Here is an 18,957-nt window from a genome sequence, read left to right as displayed (position 1 = left end):
GGGGGGGGCGGGGGGCAGCGCCGGCCGCCCACGTGCTCCTTTCCCGCCTCCTCCCCCCCCTCCCCGCTCCAGCTCAGGTGACGCGGGCGTACGTGACTGCGCGGCGCCGCCCCCGCGCGGTGACGCAGCACGCCGGGCGGTTGCCGGGGTGACGCGCGGCCCCGGGCGGCGCGATGGCGGCGGCGGCGGCGGCGGCGGCGCGGGCGGAGGGCCCCCCGCTGCCCGGCCCGCCGGGGGGCCGCCCGCGGCCCGTGTGCTCGCGGCCCTACTTCCTCGTGCTCATGGTCTTCGCGCACCTCTACGTGCTCAACGTGCTGGGGCTGCTGCTCTTCGTGCACCTCAGCGCCGGCGAGCCCGGCGGCCCCCCCCCCGCCGCCGCCGCCGCCCCCCCGCCGCCGCCGCCGCCGCCGCCCGCCCGCGCCCTCCCGCGCCTCGAGGGCATCAAGGCAAGGCCGGGGGGGGCCGCGGGGCCGGGGGGCCGCGCCGCCGCTCGCCGCCGCTCACCGCCGCTCTCCCCGCAGGTGGGCCACACGCAGCGGGTGGAGCTGGTGCCCGGGCGGGCCCACGCCGTGCGCACCCTCAGCCTCAAGCCGCTCCTCTTCGGTGAGTACCGGCCGCGGCGGCGCCGGCCCCGCTGCCAACGGGGGCACCGGCATCGCCCCCCCCCCTCCACCCTCGGCAGCACCGGGCAGTTTGCTGCGCTTCCCCCCCGCCCTTCCCCCAGCCGCGCATCGTCCCCCGTCCCCCCCGCCCCGAGGTAATTTACTGTGGCGTTTCGGGGTGGCCCCTCGAGAAGAATTGGGCAGGTTTAATCTTTCCAGGTTTTGCAGATTGCCTTTTAATATGCCGCGGCTAGAGGACGGCCGAAGAGGACGCTGGAGACACTGTTGAATGTTAGGAAAGGACAAGAGAGCCCCAAAGTTTTGGTAATAAACGGTGATAAAGCAACTTAGTGTTGGTGCTTCAATGCTGAGGAAATGAGTAGCAAAGCAACCAAAAGGTGTCATGTCTCCCACCGGTTTGCATGCTCTTCTAGATTTATCTTTTGTTCTGGCTGCTCTGCGATATACAGATACACAGCATCCTTCTTTCAAATATGTTAAAGCCTTCTTTGCCTTTCTGTCATTTGATTGTAACTGGTGAAGTCTCATTAATTGAACATTTGGCTCAGTATGGTCCGGAAATCCATTAAGAAAATACAAGCTTTGATCTTTTGGGACTAAGGATTACTAAGTTCCTAATACTGCAGAGTCATAGAAAACTTGTTAATTCTGAAGATGCAACGTTGAGAGTCTTTTAGATGCTTTCACGACAACCTAAGAAAAAGCTTTCCAGATTCTGAATAGGTTATACGGTTTGAAGGCTTGGCCGTAAATCAGAGAGGTTTCTTAAACACCTTTAATACAGCAAGTACCTGTAAGAAATACCCAAAGTTTGTTTATCACTTCTACATACGTGGTACTCGTGGCTTGCAAATTCCTAAGGGGTTTTCTGTCTGACATTCAGTAAGCAGACACACAAATCTGGAACTGGTATCCTTCAGTGTTCACAGAACCGACGTAATTACCAGCATCACAGACTGGGGGATCAGTCTGGTTTTCCTGTCGCTCCTGCTTCCAGCTTCTCTGCCCTGATACTGCTTATGGAAAAGAGTTAATCCTGCCCTGCAAGGAAGGTGCTGAAGTTGATAAAAAACAGGCAGCACTAATCCCACAGCTTTTAACTTGTCACTCTGGCACCTCTGTCAGATTCAGGGGAAGCTTTGCTTTCTGCAGGGAAGACACCCTCCGGGGCAGTGATGGACATTCGGCATTTTAGTCTCTGTGCAAGTCTACTCTCCCTTGTCCCCTGATAGGGGGTCCTTATTTAGAAGTGTCAACTCGCAAGACAGCTCTTATCTCCCAGATGAACCTGCTGGGAGCCAGCACTGACTTTAAAAGACTTCCAGAGACTTCTCTATCTATGCAAACGGTGTCATCTAGGTCAACTGTTTTAAAAACTCATTTGTTGCATCTCTGTTGTTTAAATTAGCTGACGCATACATTTAACTTGGTTGCAATAGACAAAACCAAAAGTCATCAGCAAAGAAGGGCTCTTAAGTTCTGGGGAGTTTATTTAAGAAAAAGTGTTGTGGCCTGTGAGAGGCAATTTAAGGAAATAAGTGGAGGGCAAAGCAGGCTGTAGTGGGACTACAGAGCAGATGCCTTGTTAGTGATTTAATGTGAGCTTTGTGTTTAGGAGGATGGCAGCGGACACCATAAGGGAACTTGCTGTTTGTCTTTTAAAAATGTGGAGAAATCATCTGCGTTGAACCCAAGTGTATTTCATGGAGCTATGAAAAAGTCCCTGCCCTATTTTTTTTCTCCCCTCTGGCTATGAGACGTCATTTCTAAAGCTTGTAAGTCAGACCATCTGTGCCCTTTTTAGTTAGGAAACACTAGTAACCAAATAATCCTATTAATGGAAAACAAATATCAGACAAAGCCTTTTCAACCTTCAGAGCTTTATGTGTTCTGTAGTGTTTTCAAAATGCAGTCTGTTCAGAAGATACTGCCATTACAGAGACCACCTGGCAGCAGATTCTGTAGACAGGGCTGCAGTTTGTGAGACAAGGCAGCAGGGAGGAATAAAAATCGGAAATCTCGCTGTGTTTTTCTTCGGAGCCTCGGGGAATAGAAGAAATCACTGCACAAATGTCAGGGCACAGCTGAATTTCAGTACGAGTGTCTGAGCGCTCATCTCAGTCAGCACTAAATCTGAAGAGAAAATCTTGTCGCAGGTTGTTGGTGTGCTTTATGAGCACAGGGAGGCAATGTGTCTTCATCAGACCTGATGGGTCTCACCACAGCTGCGAATGCAGACTTCATGCACAAGGAAGAGCACGTTTGTCCCCAAAGTTGGTTTTCCGATGGTCTCCTTGCTTCAGTCCCCCATTTAATCCAGTGTAGAAAACTTTCATGGACAGTGCTTTATTAGACACTAGGAATCAGGCATGTTTTTTTTATTTTGGGGATTTGCTGTTCTCTGTTTTGCAGTCCATAGCTTAGAGCTGTAGCTGTATTTGTCCCTGAAGGTAGCTACAGTCAGTACTTAGTTGGGTTAGAGAGTGATCTGCAGAGAACTTCCGGAGACTGGGTTTTGTCACCCTTTCCGTCTTTCCTGCATGTAGAGAGAAGGCCAAACAGATGTGTAACGTTTCTCCCCCCCCCCCCCACCTCAGAAATACAAAGAATGGCATCTCGGGTTTTGCAGAAGTATCTCCTGCTGGGCTCTGTGTTTGGGGCTCACCCCGAATCCTCAGCAAAGCTGCCATTGCAAACCGAAAGAGCTTTAAACAGCTGAAGTCCAGTCCCACTCTGTTCTTTCACAAGGCTCTTGCCATATCTTCGATAGTTCCCCAGTTACCAGAATCTTTTGATCCAAAATGAATTTCTAATGTAAAAGTGTTCTCCCCTGTCACATAAAAATCTTCAACTGTCTTCACCCTTTCCTGCTCCAGAATGGCCATTGCCTTTTACCTGTGCAGGTGCTCCCTAACGCTCAGAGCAGCAAGCCGTAGGTACAGCCTGAACAACCGCTCAAGAGCCGAGTTTTAGCATTAATTTTTTTAAGAGGCTAGGCACTGCCTTCCCTCCCTGCTTAATGTAGTACAGGCTGCTCAAAAATAAAGTATTTGTTCCACTAAATAAGGAGCATCTTTTAGCAGTCAGGGTAACTTCTATGTAATCGCACTGGACGTAAAGCAAGCGGGCACTTGAACAGCATCAGTGTTTCAGAGAGAAATACTGCAGCTGAAATGATTACTGACTTTGATTACGAGAACTAGGAGGAACTGTTATTAAAGGTCTCTTCTAGTTTGTGCTCACCTACAGATTTCAGTTCACCTTTGCTGTAATGTTTGCTCCTATGCATCGTAAATCCTGGATGTGCAGAACTTAGAGAGGAGTCTGTCCCGTCTGTATCCTTAAGCTCTGTCTCATTAAAACAATTTCAGCAATCTCTCAGGGAGGTGATCTGCAGCGAGGCCCTTTATGCTGACTATTAATTGCTTTGAATCACCTAAAAATGTTGTCTGTACATCTCCAAACCCCCAACTGCCAGAGAAAGGAGTTTTCTAGCTGTAGGGAAGGAAGCAGTTTCTTATTGCTGGAAGGGAGACTTCAGACCTTCCTGCCGGGCTGTTCTGGGCAGCGGTGATGTTTCCACCTCCGCACCGCCTGGTGCAGGTTCCTGTTCTTGTGCCAGGCGTAGGCCTTGTTCACCACGACTTTGTCGCTCTGCGCTTCCCCACTTACGACGAAGACCCCTGCGTGCGTGCCTCTCATGATGTTGTGGGCGCAGGTGGCGTCTATGTCCAGCCACTGCTGGAGCCTGGCGGGGATTTCGCTTCGGAGGAGGGGGCCGTGCTTCAGGACCTCCACCCGGGAGGGGTCCAGGTCGAAGTCGGAGATGGTTGTGGTTGTGTTCTTCCTGAAGATCCTAATTTTCACCGCTTGGGGAGAGGGAAAAAAAAAAAAAAAGTTAGTTCTGTTTACATTCCTTAGCTCTTACCTACTTCAGTCACCACAACACACAACCTAACAGGAGGCTTTCGTGCTGTCTCTGTAAAGTGGTGACACATCCGTCCAAGCACATGTAATTGCAGTAAACTTGTAAAAGTTTACATTTGAGGTTAGTGTTTCCAGAAGTGAACATCATTCTTTTCGCTCCACTTCTCATGAGGGTGGAGGAAAGGCATATATCAACATCACTACGAGGGCAGAAACTCTGCAGGAGGCAGCGGCGCAAGCCAGTGGATGCATCTCGCTCCTGGTCTCGTACAAATTAGTTTATTTTTCTCTGAGCTGGGATTTCAGGAGATGACATGACTGCCAGCTGCCCCAGGACTTTAACTGTCTGCGGTCATGAAGGTTGCGTGTCTGAATTTGGAACGATATCTGGAAAACTGCACGTCAGCTAATTTAGCAGGTTCGGTGCTGCCACCTGCTCCAGCTGTGCAAGGGAGAGTTGCGCTGTCAGGACCGTTGCTGACGTTTGAAACAGCTCACGTGGAGTTTGCCAAAGGTTTTCATGGACATGGATTGAAATGTTGGTCTCTACAGGAAAACGAGGGTAGCATACATATTTAGCAGCCACAGACTGAAAACAAATCAGAACCCACAGAAATAAAGCAGGACTTTGCCCTTGGCACACCACCTAGCTGAGCCCTCCTGCTGCTTAGCAGGTAAGTTGGGAACTGAAAAAAATCTCTGGGGTCTGCTGTAACCAATTAAATTCCTCCCAATCAAGTTTGTATGGCAAAGCCATTTGCTGTGCATGCCACTATTTGGTTGCTGGAGGGGAAACCAACGACTGAGAAGACAGGTGTACTCACCAAAATCACCGGCACAGAGGTTTTCCAGGATCTCCCTGGCAGTGCTGGCCTCCTCGAGCTCGCAATCCTTGCAGCTAGCTCGGGGCACTGCTGCAACAGAAATTGGGTTATAACAGGCTTGTCAAACTTTACTGCAAAAGGCGTAGCACCGTTCTGAGATCTCTGAGTGGCGGCTCGCAGTGTTGAAGTGGTGCTTCGCCCGAGCTGCTCGGTCCGTGGAGAGACTGCTCAGGCTGCTGGGATGGGAAATCTTGAGCTCTCCTTACTGCTGCTGTGGCTGCCTCCCCGTGACCTGGATCACTGCAGGCACTACTTGTCATGCTTTGCTTAGGTTTGTGTTTGTCACCGCATGTTGCGGCAGCAGTGAAAAAGCGTGATGAAGATGAGTTTGGATGAAATGGTAAAGCAGTCGGTATGGCCAGACTCCATCCAGTGCGGTTGAAATGAGGCAGCTGTTCTCCCACTGACTTCTGTTAAATCTCCCACCAGTGTCTCCCATCAGTATCTGTTTCTAATGTATGACCTCCTTTTTAATTTCTCTGGCTCTCTTTCCCCTCTTTTTTTTTTTTTTTTTTCTCTAAATCAGCACAGTGGTTTTCAAAGTCTGGTGCCTCAAGACACCTGAGTGACTGGAGAATCCTTAGAAAGGGAACGATCACCCTGGTATCTGTCCAGGGCGGCCTGTTGCTCTCAGGGTTAGTTAGCCCTTATGTAAATACTGATCTGGAGGCTCAGCACCTGCTTTTCCTGGAACAAACGACTGAGCACCAGGATTAGCTTTTAGGGGAGTTGGTGAAATTGCCATCACATAACTGCATTTAACAGTACGACTTCTTAGGCAATAGTGGTGTCACCTAGGCAATAGAAATAGTTGCACGGTATGAAAATGCAGCAACAGGGACTCCTCAGCTAACGTAGTGAGGAAGAGAAAACGTTCAGGGTGTTTTCTTTCAAATTTGAGCCAAATCTATTTTGGTAGTCTTAAAGATTTTTCTTGTGCCAGTTGTGTCTGCAAAACAATACAGGGTGTTTTAAGTGGAGCTCATGCCCCTTTGTGTTGTTTCCTAAAGTATAAAGAGAACATCTGAAAAACATTTCTTTTTATTTGTTTTTTTAAAGCCTCGGGTATAGCAGAAACATGAGGGCTGCACTTCCTTAGCTCTGGTGGTGGGACATCTCGCTGCCTGGGGACTGCGTATTATTAACTCTCGCGCTGCAGCTGAATGCTGGTCCCGGTAACTAATGAATGCACTAGTTACGAGGGGGAACAAGCTTTAGTCGGTGTTACACCAATGTTGTAGTCGGGGAGAAGGGGTTTTCCCAGAGAGAGCAAAACTAGAATTTATAGGTTTTTTTAAGTGTAGCTTAAAACCAAAAATATTAGGAACACAAACAAAGGAACACAAACAAGGCATAGGCCCATCTTTTCACCTGTCAATGTTACATGTGGGAAAATGGATGAGAAAAACACCTTACTTCTCCTGCTTGAGGAAGTTTCATCAGTGGAGACTGCTGAGATGCACAGCTCGTGATCTGCAGGAAACTTGTTGCAGTTCAGGATTTCAGGCCACGGGTAACCGTAACAAGCCATAACGGGCGCACAGCTTCTCTTGACAGCTTCGCACAAGCTGCGACAGGGGTAGATGAGCCTGGGGAGGGAATCAGGATTGCAGCAAAGGGTGAGTTTTTCTTACAGCAGGCTGCGGGTTGAGCTCTGTCACCTTGCTACCTGCCTCAAAGGGTTGCGGTGTGCGCTGCAGCACTAGTAGAGCTATGGGATGTTTGATGTATTTTGAACATTTAAGTCCAGGCACCAAGCAATTTCTAAGGATGGGAGTGAGAAGGGAGCAGGCTTTTTGGTATAGGCTGCTGCCAGAAGCCCTTCCTCCCCCCAGGGATGTTCTGTATTTGTGCGACCGCGGGCTGCTTGTTTTTGCAGCTGCCCAATTAGATACCTGATTTCCTTAACAGTTCTGTAGCTGGATGCCTACGCCACAAAAATGCGGATTTGCGTCTGCTGCAGTCACTTTCAGATTGAGAAAGCCTGCGCGCGGCCGGGCAGAGGAAGTGGTGAGGGAGGTGTGTGGGGCTGTGCAGGCGGGAGGCTGGCAGTGAGGCTGTGGGACTGCAGCCCGCAGCTCCCGGGGAGCGCACGTGTTGTGTGAGAGGAGTGCGCGGGAGCAAAAGGGAGCAATGTCTGAGATGGGAAACCAGGGAAATCCCACGGGGGAATGTGATGTTGCTGCTCCTGCAAAATGAAACAACCCTGCAAGCAGGTAGAAGCGTACCTGCGTTGTGCGCAAGGCGGAAGAGAGGCCAGCTGAGTTTGTGCGCAAGAGAAGTGTGAGCGTATGAGATGAAGACCAGCATGGTCAGTCAGTGGAAAAGCTTTTTCCAAGAGAGTTGGTAACATGAATATGTTTATACATGATGTATTCTGATTTGAGAAACCAAAAAGGCTATTTTGGTAATCTGACAGGATTTCTGTTTCCCCTTCAGAAATGTTCACGTTTTGCTTTCAGAGGGAAGATCCCTGCTGAGTAATCCCATTTCCCCTCACTGACTGGGGCAGGACTGCTGCTAAATGACTGCAATGATCTGATTTCGCACAGTTTCTCTCAGGGGACAAATGCAATTGCACTGTGGGGAAGTGTTCCTTGCTACAGCTGAAATAACTTGCAAAAATATCTTACCTGTCCAAGCAGATTGGTGCAAAGAGGGAGCAGAGGAAAATCCTAGCGTCTGGATGACACTCTCTGGCCAGCAAGGGCAGCCAGCTGGAGGATTGCTGGATCACTTCTGGCATGGTCTCGTGCTCCAGCAGGTTGGGAATCCTCATCTCGGAGTAACCGATGTCGTAGCACAAGGCCATGGTGTTGGGGATGGCCGTGCAGCTGGAGGATCTCCTCAGGTAGCTCGCCCGGGCGCCCGGAGAGCCCCCGAGCAGCAGACACACCAGCAGAGTCAGCAGCCATGGGCTGCCCGGCCTTGAGGGATGCCTGCGGTGGGCCGTGACCATGCTCGGAGCGAGCCGGTAGCAGATGAACTGGCAGCACACCCCAGACTGAGCCGCTCCTGCCTGTGGGAAGCCTTTTATAGCCCAGGAGCCACCTCTCTGTCAGTCCATCCTCATTAAGTGCAGCCCTTTCAGAGCCCTCATGGGGAAGACAATGCTCCAATTTTTGTTTGCCAGCGGCCCCAATTGTTTAGATTTTAGCAGGGGTTTGGCTTAGATCAGCAGGTGTGGAAATGAGGGCAGTTGGGGAGGGATGAATGACTTGGCCCATGTGTCTTGGGGCTCTTTCAGCTGAGATTGCATCTCTGTTTGACACCAGTGCTCCAACCCAGCCCCCTTCTCTTGCTCCAGGATTAGGCATTATTTCATAAACCCCAATGTTTTCCCCTCTTTTGTTTTTTGTAAAAGCAATCAAGTGTTGCTCAAAGTCAATTAGGAGGCATTTGTTTAGCTGGATCTATTGTTGAGCAGGCAGAGAGACAGGATGGTCTCACAGCCAGAAGTTAACTGTTTCAGAGAGCTTTGGATAGAGAGGAACTAATTTGCAACTGTGGGGAAAGGTTGTTTGCACAGAAGATTGCCAGCTTTTAATTAGAAAACCCCTCACCTTGCAACCTGTGCGACAGAAAAGCCCTTTCTGGTTACTAAGACTGCTTCTTTCACTGGGATCCTGTTACTACAGCCGAAGAGAGAGATTGTGCCTCCTCTTGCATGTAATTAAGATCCCAAAGGCTTTCGTTATTTTAGCCCGGTTAGAAGAACTGGAAACACTGGGAGTGTTGCTTGTGTACAGTTAATTCTGAACTGCTGCTGTGCCATTAACTACAAACCAGCCAGTGGAGTTTCAGCTCTGAAGCATCCTCTGTTATAAGGGCTCTGCCACCTGGGACGGAAATTGTTCCTCAGAGGGTGTTATGGATACAACTGGCAGCATTGTGTTGCTGGGGCTACCCAGCAACATCGCGTTTTCTACAAGGCTAGTTCCTGTCTGTACTTAGCAAGAAGCCAACTGTGTATTGACAGTTTTAGCATTTAGAGTTGATGTAAGGTCATGGAAGTAATTAACTTTTTTTTGTTTTCCTTTGTGGAGTGCCGCTGTGCTTAGGATATAACGTGTCCTTGGCGCATACCTGCAGAAACGCTAGGGAGCTGTGATTTGGGGATTGGGGCTTTAGGCCTAAGAACGCTTAAATCTGCCCTGCACTGATGGTTGTTCCTTCCCTCTTCTTCAAAAGTCTCAACAGATGATAATGAGATATTGCTGTAGCAATAACAGAAATCGGCCAGAGGATGTGTTCAACCTGCTGTACCACAATGTAGCTGGACTGTAGTATGGGACCTCGCCAGCATTTTGCAAGTGCGATTGTGTATCCAGCGCAGCATGCAGCTAGAAATCTCTTAGCCTCATAGTCATTGGTGGATTTCTCCAAATTTAAATTTGCTTGGGATCATGGTATTGCCTGGTTGCTGCTGTTGGGCTGCAGAGGAGAGGTAGCGTTGTTGGTGTGCTACCTGGGGATGGAGCACGACATCCAGAACGTGCAGTGTGTTCCCCTTTCCTAGACGTCTGAAGACTATTTTTGATGGGGGATCAAGGGAACTAGTGGGAATAAGTTTGGAAGTTGTCTCCATGCAGTTTGAGTTTCATAGTAGAGCACCGTTTGTGCCAGCTTTCCTGGCAAGGTGTTTGGGTCTGTGCTATATGCTGTCTTCTCCACACGAGAGCAAGGAAGCCTGAAACCCTGGCCACTGTAACCATTTCCCACTGTAAAGGTTTTTGGCCTACCTTCCTGTGGAGCAGCAGTGCCCAGACTGTGATCCACGTGTAACCCTTTGAAGTGATAATATGCAGTTATTTGCACTTGTTTGTTCACTCCCGTGGCTATTGTGGAGATCTGCAAGAAAGTTTAAGGGTTTATTGTGACCTGTGGATCCAAGTGTTTAAGAACTGCTACTGTAAAAATACTTGCCTCCAGCAGCTAAGCTGTGTGGTGTGCGCTCTTTTAGAACTCTACTGGTAGAAGGGTGGACGTGCTTGAACGTCTCATCCCCCTGACTTGTTGGGAATTTTCTAAATTTTTCCTTTTTTTTTTTTTTTTTTTAATTTCGAGCGGCCTGCCATTGGCGAGGAGTTTCCCTGTAACAGTTGCCTTAGTCTCTGTTGCTGCTCACGCTTTTGCTGCAGAAATTCCAGACTTCCTGACAGAGGACGAATGCAAGCTGATCATCCATCTGGCACAGCTGAAGGGGCTGCAGAAGAGCCAGATCCTACCAACGGATGACTACGAGGAAGCCATGGAAATGATAGAAATCAGCCAGATGGACATTTTCAATCTGCTGGACCACAATCAGGACGGGCAGCTGCAACTCAAAGAGGTAGAGAGCAGGGCAGCAGAGCTGGGGAGGTTTCCTCTGGCTGTGCTCCTCCTCATGTGGGCTCTTGATCACTCATGTGTTTGAGCAGGCCAGACCCCAGTGTATACTGATAAGTATTGCCTCAATTTTATGGTTCGAGTCTTGTGCTGGACTTCAGCATGGAAGGGAAATTTCTGGGAAAATGTGCAGCGGTTGTGATCCTGCCGGGAGGAAGCAATAGCCCTTGCCAGGAAATGTGTGTTTCAGATATGCGGGGTAAAATGTTCCATACGCTGTGGATTTCTTCTTGCTAGGTGTCTTAGTGAAGTGAGTTTGTAGGGCTGTAGGCACTGTTTTGCGAAGCCTGTGGCAGAGCGGACTGTGCCTTCCCACAATTGTCAAGATATCAGCAGAGTCACCCAGGTTAATGAGCCTGGGATGAGCACCCTGTACGCAGCTCTCAGCACCCTTGTCCTGTACAGCAAGATAGATCGGGGTAAGCCCTGGCAATTCAAGGATTCGCTTCCTAGGCTCCCATTTCAGGTGAGGCTGGAGACACACACAGACTGTTGTGTAGGCAACAAACATTGTGGCAGCGTGGGGAACTGGCACCAGGGACAACTCAGTGCAAGGCTCCTGTCTCTGGAGGCCAGGGCCTACGAAGAGCTCTCCAGCATACTGTATTTCTGTGTCCTTTTGGAGAGGGAGCATTTCATTCCAAGGCCTTCTCTCAGATAAGTAAAAGCATTCGCTTCTCTAATCAGTAGTTTGACTTTCCCTTCAAAAGAAAGAACTGTGCCCTCTTTGTCGAGGACGGGTTAACTGGGTCCCAGCAGGCAATTGCCATGGCCTAAACTGGAAATAACAGCACAGGTCTTTGTAGGTGTGGTTGCCAAATGATTCCCACTCAAATCTTTCTGCAGAAACCTGCTGAAGTCTGGCTGGCTGCTGTTCCTCGGAGGAGACTCTGCCAGGCCTCAAGCAGGGAGTCATTAGTGCTAGAAACTAGTGCCCAGTGTTAATCCAATTCTGAATTTCAGGTGCTGACGCACACCCGCCTTGGGAACGGCAGGTGGATGACCCCCGAGAACATCCGGGAGATGTACACTGCAGTCAAGGCTGATCCTGATGGGAATGGTAAGAGTAGCTCTGTGAGGATGGCTTTGTCCTCAGCACACCAGACGCCTCACACGGCGCCGCAGGGAAGAGCAGGAGACACGTCTGGGCCCAGGCCGGTTTTGCTAGATGTGTTCTTCAAAGCAAAATAATGCTGCCTTAGAGGCCTTCAGAGAAAAGCAAATTCAGCAAAAACCTCCCACCCCTGCCTCACCAGTCCTAGAGGTAGACTAGTCCCCCCTGCCTGTTGAGGAGTGTGGATCGTGCAGAAACGCAGTTCTGCGTTCCCTTTTCCCTGCGTGAGTCCATGTCAGGCCTGCTTTAATTTGCGCCCTGCCATAACAGGATATTCAAGGTGCACTTCTGATCTGATGGCGTGTGAGGCCGTGCCGTCTCTGACGCTGTAGCTCCCGTTACTTGGGCTGCAGGTTTAAAGCAGGTCCACTCCTGCTTCTCCCTCCACTCACCCCTCGTTTTCAGGGAGACCTCTGCAGCGGGCTGGGAGAGCTGCCGTGAACTTCACTGGCTGGGTAGGGGAGGGCAGACGAGGTGGATGTGGTCTTGTTGATCAGCTTTTGGTGCTGCCCTCCCTCTCTGCCGCTGCAGAAACTGTGTCCCAAGCGGACGCTTCCGCTCCTCCTTCCGCTGGTCTCCCAAGGGCTCCCGCTGGCCTGGACGTGCGCTCTAACCTCTGCTGCTCTAATTAGAGTGTCCTCAATTAAGCGACTCTCCATTTCCTAATCAAATTAAGTGAACACACAGGCTGTGCACACACTCTTCCAGCGGCCCGGCGTGGAGAGCTGCCTGAGAGGAGCTGCTTTGGAGTCAAAGCAGTACCCATGTGAATGCCTAAATATCCGGAGGGCACCCGATGTCTCGCTCCTCCGAGTTGATGGCGTTCTTGGCAGGGATAGGAGCGGATGACTGAGTTGTCAGTGGCTTTTCCACCATTCTGGACATTAACAAATGAAAAGTCCTGTTGAAGTGCTCTTGGCAGGACCTTGCTTCCAGAGTGCTGCTTCCCTCCATTGTTACTTTGGTTCATGACACCGAGTGGCCAGGTCACAACCTGGATGTGGCACTACGTCATCAAAGACCATGGGGAGTAAGGGGAAGTGGGGACAGGGAGATGTGAGCAGGGAGCTAGAAATAATAACGGTGAATAATTTGGTCATGAGTGCCGATACCTGGGGAAGTGTCCTAGGCTGACCTCGGCGACTGCTCTTTCCTCCCTCCTGCCTGAGGGTGCTCTGTGCCCAGGAAGCAGCCCTGGCATCGCAGCAGCAGTGTATTTACTGCCAGAGCGAGCTCCACTCGCAGTCTGGGGAGTTGCTGCCTGGGCACTGGGTCCTGCAGGCGCTTTGTTCTTCCAGTCTGGAGTTAAACATGTTGTGAGGTGTCGATGTGTGCTCGCTGCTGGGCTGCCCAGTGCAGCGCTCTGCCTGCTCTGGTCTCGGGGATCTGGTCCCCAATGACAGACTTTCCTTCTTCTCCAGAACGGGGAAAGAGCAAAGGGTGAGGATTTCTCTGAAGCTGACAGAGGCAAAAATCCATCCCTTGCCAAGTACAGTTCAGTGCAAACAAGAAATACCCGTTCTAGCAAAAGCCCCTTTTTACCTCTCACTTTTCTGTTACTCTTATTTATGCCGGATCATTCTCTGTTGTATTTCTCTCTCATATTTTTTAATTATACAAATGCAGAACCTCCTGCTTGTTGATTTGGGTTTGCTTTTTTTAGAATAACCCTAAAAGGTCTTGCAGAAAATGTGGACAGAGGTGTCCCACTCTACTTAGATACTTAAAAAGGCATGTTTAAAAGTAACAAGACCCTCTGAGAAGTCAGCATACTCAGATATTTAGCTACAACGTTGCATGTGTTAGAACTGTAGTAGTTATTTCTCTTTTCAGATGGATTGGTTTGTGTTTTAGGAGCTTTAGAAAGCTAAAAATTGTATTTTCTCTGTCCTAATGCTGAGTGTCCCCTGCAGCTGAAGGCTCACTTCTGCAGGTTGCTGTATGCCCTCCACTCACCTAAAGGCATTGCTGGGGTCTGTACTCTTGTGCCTACAGTGGTGGGCACTTACGGGTGCTTGTTTGAGGAAGGCAATTTCAGCAGTGCCCTCAGCTGATGACTCTGAGTGCCGGACACGAAAAACCATTACCTATGGGCAGCTGCACAAGAGCCAGCCCGCTTTTGTTCCCTTCCTGTAGGTGTGCTGAGTTTGGAGGAGTTCAAACAATTGAACATCCGTGATTTCCACAAGTACATGGGAAGCCAGAAAGTGAAGATGAGTGACTTGGTGCGGAACAGCCAGCACACCTGGCTGTACCAGGGCGAGGGGGCGCACCAGGTCATGCGAGGCATACGGCAAAGGTAAGGGCTCCGGCCAAGCGGCCGAGGGGCAGGAGGGCTGGTGCAGGCACAAAGGCCACCTGTGCTGGGAGATGTAGTGGGAGACTTGTTAATATTTACATTTCCTAATTGCGTGAAAGCCTTTGGAGTATAAAGAGCACTGAGCGCAGGCATGAAATGGGGAGAGGAGGTTCTCATTAGAACAAGAATTTGTATTGTCCCATGGAAAAGGGGGGAAAAAATCAAACCTTTCAACATCTCCATTCACTTTTGGGAACAGCCTACTAAAACCAAGAAGACTTGGCATTATTTGATGCAATTCATTCCAATTAGTAAAAAAGCTTACTGGGAGAAACTGTTCATTTCCAATGCTGTCTGGGTGCCAGTAGTTACTGTCATTTGCTTTAGCTACTCATGCATTTCACTGAAGTCTGTCTTAGCTGTTCAGAACTGACTTTTTAACAAGCATGATTTTATCTCAAGTAAGCTGAGTTAGTGTAATCCTCTGAGCACACGTCTAACAGGGCGCCTCACAGCAGATGGGAGAGCCTTTCATCTTTCCCTTCATCTTGGATTTGGTTATTGGGAAGAGTTGAAAACCAGCACCCAGGCCAAATCGTTTAGCTGTGGTGAGTTTCAGATAATTGGCTGGGGACTCTCTTGTTCTTGTGGTGCTGGTCCTCGCCCAGGACATGGGTGGGTAAAAATCTGTCCCGAGGTTCGAAAATGGCTCTTGGCCGCTCCTTTTCTTCAGTGCATTCCAGAGGGAGAACGGGGTCACACGTTGCCTTGATTAGAGCAGAGACAGTGGGTGCCACCGGCTCTGTGCCAGCTAGCCAGGGCCCACAAGCATCAGCATGTTGCTTTTACGCTCTTTGGTTTGTCACTGCTAGAACGCCTCTGTGGAAGTGGAAACTTGATGCTGAAGGAGGCTCTTAAAGTCCTCCATGGGACCATGCGGTGCCTGGATGGGCTCCGCCACCCTGATTCAGTGCTGCACCCGCCTTGTGCCTGTCCCCAGGGCTTCAGCTGTCTGGATTCTCAGAGCTCTAAGTGTTCTTTGGCAGGTCTCGAGAGGTACCTGCTTGCCTTGGGGATGATCTCAGATGTAGCAGCGGAAAAATCCCAGAGCAGGAGGGCTCCCATCTCCTTGATCACTTCCCATGCCCCTCTGCCCTGGGGGGAGGCTGTTGAAACGGCAACAGGGAAAGGTGAGTTAGGTGACAAGAATATTCCTAGAGCTAGTCTCTCCTTCACTCTCAGCAGGAGCCCTTTGCTTTGCTAACTGTCCCCGAGGTCTGTAGGTGGTGTGCAGGAGTCCTGAGAAGCAATGAGATGGCACATGAAGGCTCCAGGGACACACACAGAAGGGATCTTTCTGAGCAAGCAGCCTTCCTGAGAGCAGTCCTGCTGGAGATGCACCCTTCGTTTTTGTTTTTTATTAACCTTGACGAGGAGTTTCTGAGCTGATGCTGATGGTCCAACAGATCTGTAAGGACCTAGTTATCTCCTGGCATGCTTGCTGCAGCCCATCCGTCTGTCCGGTCTGTTGGGGAAGGGGGTTATCTTTCTCTGGATTTGTTCGGTGCTTGGGAGTAGAGGCTGACCAGGGTAACAGTGCTTTCTCCTCACCTGTTCTACTCTCCTCTTCCCCAGGGTAATGCGCCTGACTCGCTTGCCCCCAGAGATTGTGGAGCACAGCGAGCCCCTCCAGGTTGTGCGGTATGACCAAGGAGGGCACTACCATGCCCACATGGACAGTGGCCCTGTGTTCCCCGAGACTGCCTGCAGCCACACCAAACTGGTCGCCAATGAAAGTGCTCCCTTTGAGACCTCGTGCCGGTAAGTCCTGCCTTGAAACCTTGGGGTTGTGCTGCATGCCTGGCCGGGGCGTTGCAGCGGTCGTTCGGAAGAAAGTTTTTTATTAACTTATCTGGAACACACTAACAGAAAGGTGTGGAGAGCCGGTTCACCTCACCTTATGCGGGGGACTTAGTGCTCAGGTTGCAGGCTCAGAAACCGGCTCTGGAGATTGCTGGCTTAAATGGGTGTGAAGGGAGAAGTGAGCGAATCCTGCGGGTCTGCAGGCCAGTGAGAAGAGCCAAGCACGCTGGTTCTGCCAAGCTGCTGGGCTGTCCCCACCAGAGGCCAGAATTGCACTGTCAGCATTGCGAGTGGAGATTTTCTTTGTTGTCCTTGTCTTGGCATTGGAGAAAAGCTGATGTAAACCATGTGTCTTGTGATGTCTGGGAGTTACCACTGTATGTATGATGGAGGGGCAGGATATGGACGGTTGCCACACATCTCCTGTTGTTCCAGTGGTGTCCCCTGATAGCCACTCCGTGCTCTCTCTTACAGCTACGTGACAGTGCTGTTCTACCTGAACAATGTGACTGGGGGAGGCGAAACAGTCTTTCCTATAGCTGATAACAGGACATACGAAGAAATGGTAAATGACTCTCCTACTTGTTATCCCTGGGGACTTCACTGTTTCCTGACTTTGAGCGCTTCTCTAAATCTCTTTGTTCACTGTGGCTGCAAAAAGGGTTTGGAGGGTGAGGTTGGCAGACGCTAGCCTTTTCAGCTAGAACATAGGAAAGCTGTGCTCTGCGTACTGTCTTTCGCTCAGAGACCAAGGGAAGATGTGCAGGGCTTTGACAACTGCAGCTTTCACTGCTCAGAGATGTGTGAGAAGCCCTTGCTGCCATAATGCAGCTCCTGCTTGCTTGTATCTGGGTAGGTTTTCTCAGGCTAAGTCTTGGCCAGCATATTGTGCTCCTGCCAAACCATGATTTAAGGAAAGGGGAGCTGCTCAGAACCAGTCATGGGCTTCCAGGGGGCTGAAATTGGCTGCTCCAGATGGGTTGTGAAAGCCCCGTCCTGCCCAGTGCCTAGAGCTGTTCCCACGGAGCGTTCAGGCAGAGGGCAGGATGACGACTGGCAGTGGAGGCAGTACAGTCTGCGCACTTTCTTCTAGCCCTGTTTACCATCCCTTCTCTGTGTTTTTCGTCAGTCTCTGATCCAGAATGATGTTGACCTGCGAGATACTCGGAAAAATTGTGATAAGGGCAATTTGCGAGTGAAACCTCAGCAAGGCACTGCTGTCTTCTGGTACAACTACTTGTCAGATGGAGAAGGTACCATCCCATTTCAGGACTTGGCTCTTGGGCGGGGTAGGACTGCATGGGGTGACAGCCATCTTTTATGGGTTTTGCTGTGGCTGGGTGCTCAGAGGAGAGCCCCCCCCAAGGGGGTGGTAGCTGCCTTCCAGTGGGAACTTTTGAGTCTACTTGTCACCAGCTGGGTAGGATCTTCCTGGCTCTGAAAGGCCTTTGTTTACAGGCAGTAGGTCAGTAGCTCCTGATGGCTTTGGGGGACAGGACTAGTTAGCAAACAAAGACCGTGGCTGTTACCAGCCATCGCCAGCTGCCTTTCTTCCTGCTGTGTGAGCTGAAACTCCTGCTGGAACTTGGTCCGCAATTCAGAATGTTTCAGTGATGTGGTGTTGCCCGAAGGAGTGGGGAGGGGAGGTAGACAAAGGCACGGCCATAAGCTCTGTAACCCATATGGGCATGGTCCGCCCCGCGCGAGGCTCTGCTGCGCTTGGGGTTTGCTCCTGCTGTATAGCTTAGCTGCAGCCTGATGATGTTCAAAGGGTGGCTGTTTTTCTCACAAAGTTCAGTGCAATTTTTTCTTGTCCCTGACATTCAGTCAGGCTGGGGGATAAAGTTGGATCTTCCAGGCTGTTGGTGAGTATGACTCCAGAGCGTTTCAGTGACAGAAATTGAGCCTTGGTGGGGAGAAGGCAAGTGGTATCTCACTTCTCTTGGGAGCGGCCTCTGTTTCCATCTCTAACAGAAAATCCACAGATGAAATCACAAGGCCAATGTTTGGGCTGTTGGATAACGATGTCAGGACCATCACTGTCCTGTAAGAGCCCTGTTGCTGTATTTTTATGAGCAAATTGTTCCTAAACAGAAGAAGGCTGCTGATGTGAGTCTGACACAGAGAAAATCCATAGGACCTCTATAAATAGATCAGCTGGAGCTGCTGAAATGTGGTGTCTAATATGGCCTTGAGCTTTTGACTTCCCCAGAGGCCTTCTAGTGGCAGCACCCATGTCTTCCATCCCAGCCTCGGCTGTTGGGAAGAGCTGAGAAAAACAGCAGCTGTGATACAAAACGTCAGCCCCTGGTGCTGAGTGGAGACACGAAGCAACCGGCAGTTGCTCATGCGCCGGGAGCCTGCCCTGGGCCGCTCCTTTCTGCTGGGATTTGGTAGCATTAAGGCTGCTCCTTGCGGCCCTGTGATACCGCTGTGTGCTCACAGGCTGGGTGGGGGAGCTGGACGACTTTGCGCTGCACGGAGGCTGCCTCGTCACCCAAGGAACCAAGTGGATCGCCAACAACTGGATCAACGTCGACCCCAACCGGCGGCGGCAGCTGCGGTTCGAGCAGGAGATGGCGCGCTATGCCGGAGCCGGGGCTGGGGCCGGAGCTGGGGCCGGGGCCCCGGGCGAGTGGACGGTGGATAAAGCCTACAGCGGCGTGCACGTGGAGCTGTAGGGTTGGGGGGGGGGAGCGGGGGGGGGCAGCGGCTCTGCGCGCGGTGGCGCGCACGTGGCTTTTTCCCGCGCTGGGCGGGGGAGGGCGGGGCCGCGGGGCGCGCCAATAAAGCGTGGAGACACGGCCGCCGCCTCTGCGTGCTGCGGGGGCGGGGCGCGGCGCGGCCAATGAGCGGCGA

General features: G+C 50.9%; 2 protein-coding genes across 2 annotated transcripts; one reads left to right on the top strand and one right to left on the bottom strand.

Moving 5' to 3' along the window:
- Positions 1-173: 173 nt before the first annotated feature.
- P4HTM (prolyl 4-hydroxylase, transmembrane) lies at positions 174-18,786 on the top strand. Its single transcript, XM_068907120.1, has 9 exons — positions 174-446; positions 522-603; positions 10,576-10,766; positions 11,786-11,882; positions 14,073-14,235; positions 15,871-16,056; positions 16,573-16,663; positions 17,228-17,351; positions 18,544-18,786. Exons 1-9 carry the CDS (start codon positions 174-176, stop codon positions 18,777-18,779), a joined length of 1,443 nt encoding a protein of 480 aa, XP_068763221.1. The 3' UTR covers positions 18,780-18,786.
- LOC104144702 (secreted frizzled-related protein 5) lies at positions 808-10,566 on the bottom strand. Its single transcript, XM_068907121.1, has 4 exons — positions 8,068-10,566; positions 6,851-7,023; positions 5,375-5,461; positions 808-4,492 (listed from the first exon to the last, which is right to left on the bottom strand). Exons 1-4 carry the CDS (start codon positions 8,391-8,393, stop codon positions 4,161-4,163), a joined length of 918 nt encoding a protein of 305 aa, XP_068763222.1. The 5' UTR covers positions 8,394-10,566; the 3' UTR covers positions 808-4,160.
- Positions 18,787-18,957: the final 171 nt, after the last annotated feature.

The sequence above is a fragment of the Struthio camelus genome, chromosome 14, assembly GCF_040807025.1.
Source record: "Struthio camelus isolate bStrCam1 chromosome 14, bStrCam1.hap1, whole genome shotgun sequence".
In the NCBI taxonomy this organism is placed as follows: domain Eukaryota; kingdom Metazoa; phylum Chordata; class Aves; order Struthioniformes; family Struthionidae; genus Struthio; species Struthio camelus.
This window is presented reverse-complemented; position numbering and strand designations above follow the sequence as displayed.

Coding starts and splice junctions, on each gene's coding strand:
- P4HTM (XM_068907120.1), top strand. CDS start 174: ATGGCGGCGGCGGCGGCGGCGGCGGCGCGGGCGGAGGGCCCCCCGCTG. Junction 604..10,575: donor CCTCAAGCCGCTCCTCTTCG/GTGAGTACCGGC, acceptor CTTTTGCTGCAG/AAATTCCAGACTTCCTGACA. Junction 14,236..15,870: donor ATGCGAGGCATACGGCAAAG/GTAAGGGCTCCG, acceptor CCTCTTCCCCAG/GGTAATGCGCCTGACTCGCT.
- LOC104144702 (XM_068907121.1), bottom strand. CDS start 8,393: ATGGTCACGGCCCACCGCAGGCATCCCTCAAGGCCGGGCAGCCCATGG. Junction 7,024..8,067: donor GCACCAATCTGCTTGGACAG/GTAAGATATTTT, acceptor TTCCCTCCCCAG/GCTCATCTACCCCTGTCGCA. Junction 4,493..5,374: donor CCTCTGTGCCGGTGATTTTG/GTGAGTACACCT, acceptor CCTCTCCCCAAG/CGGTGAAAATTAGGATCTTC.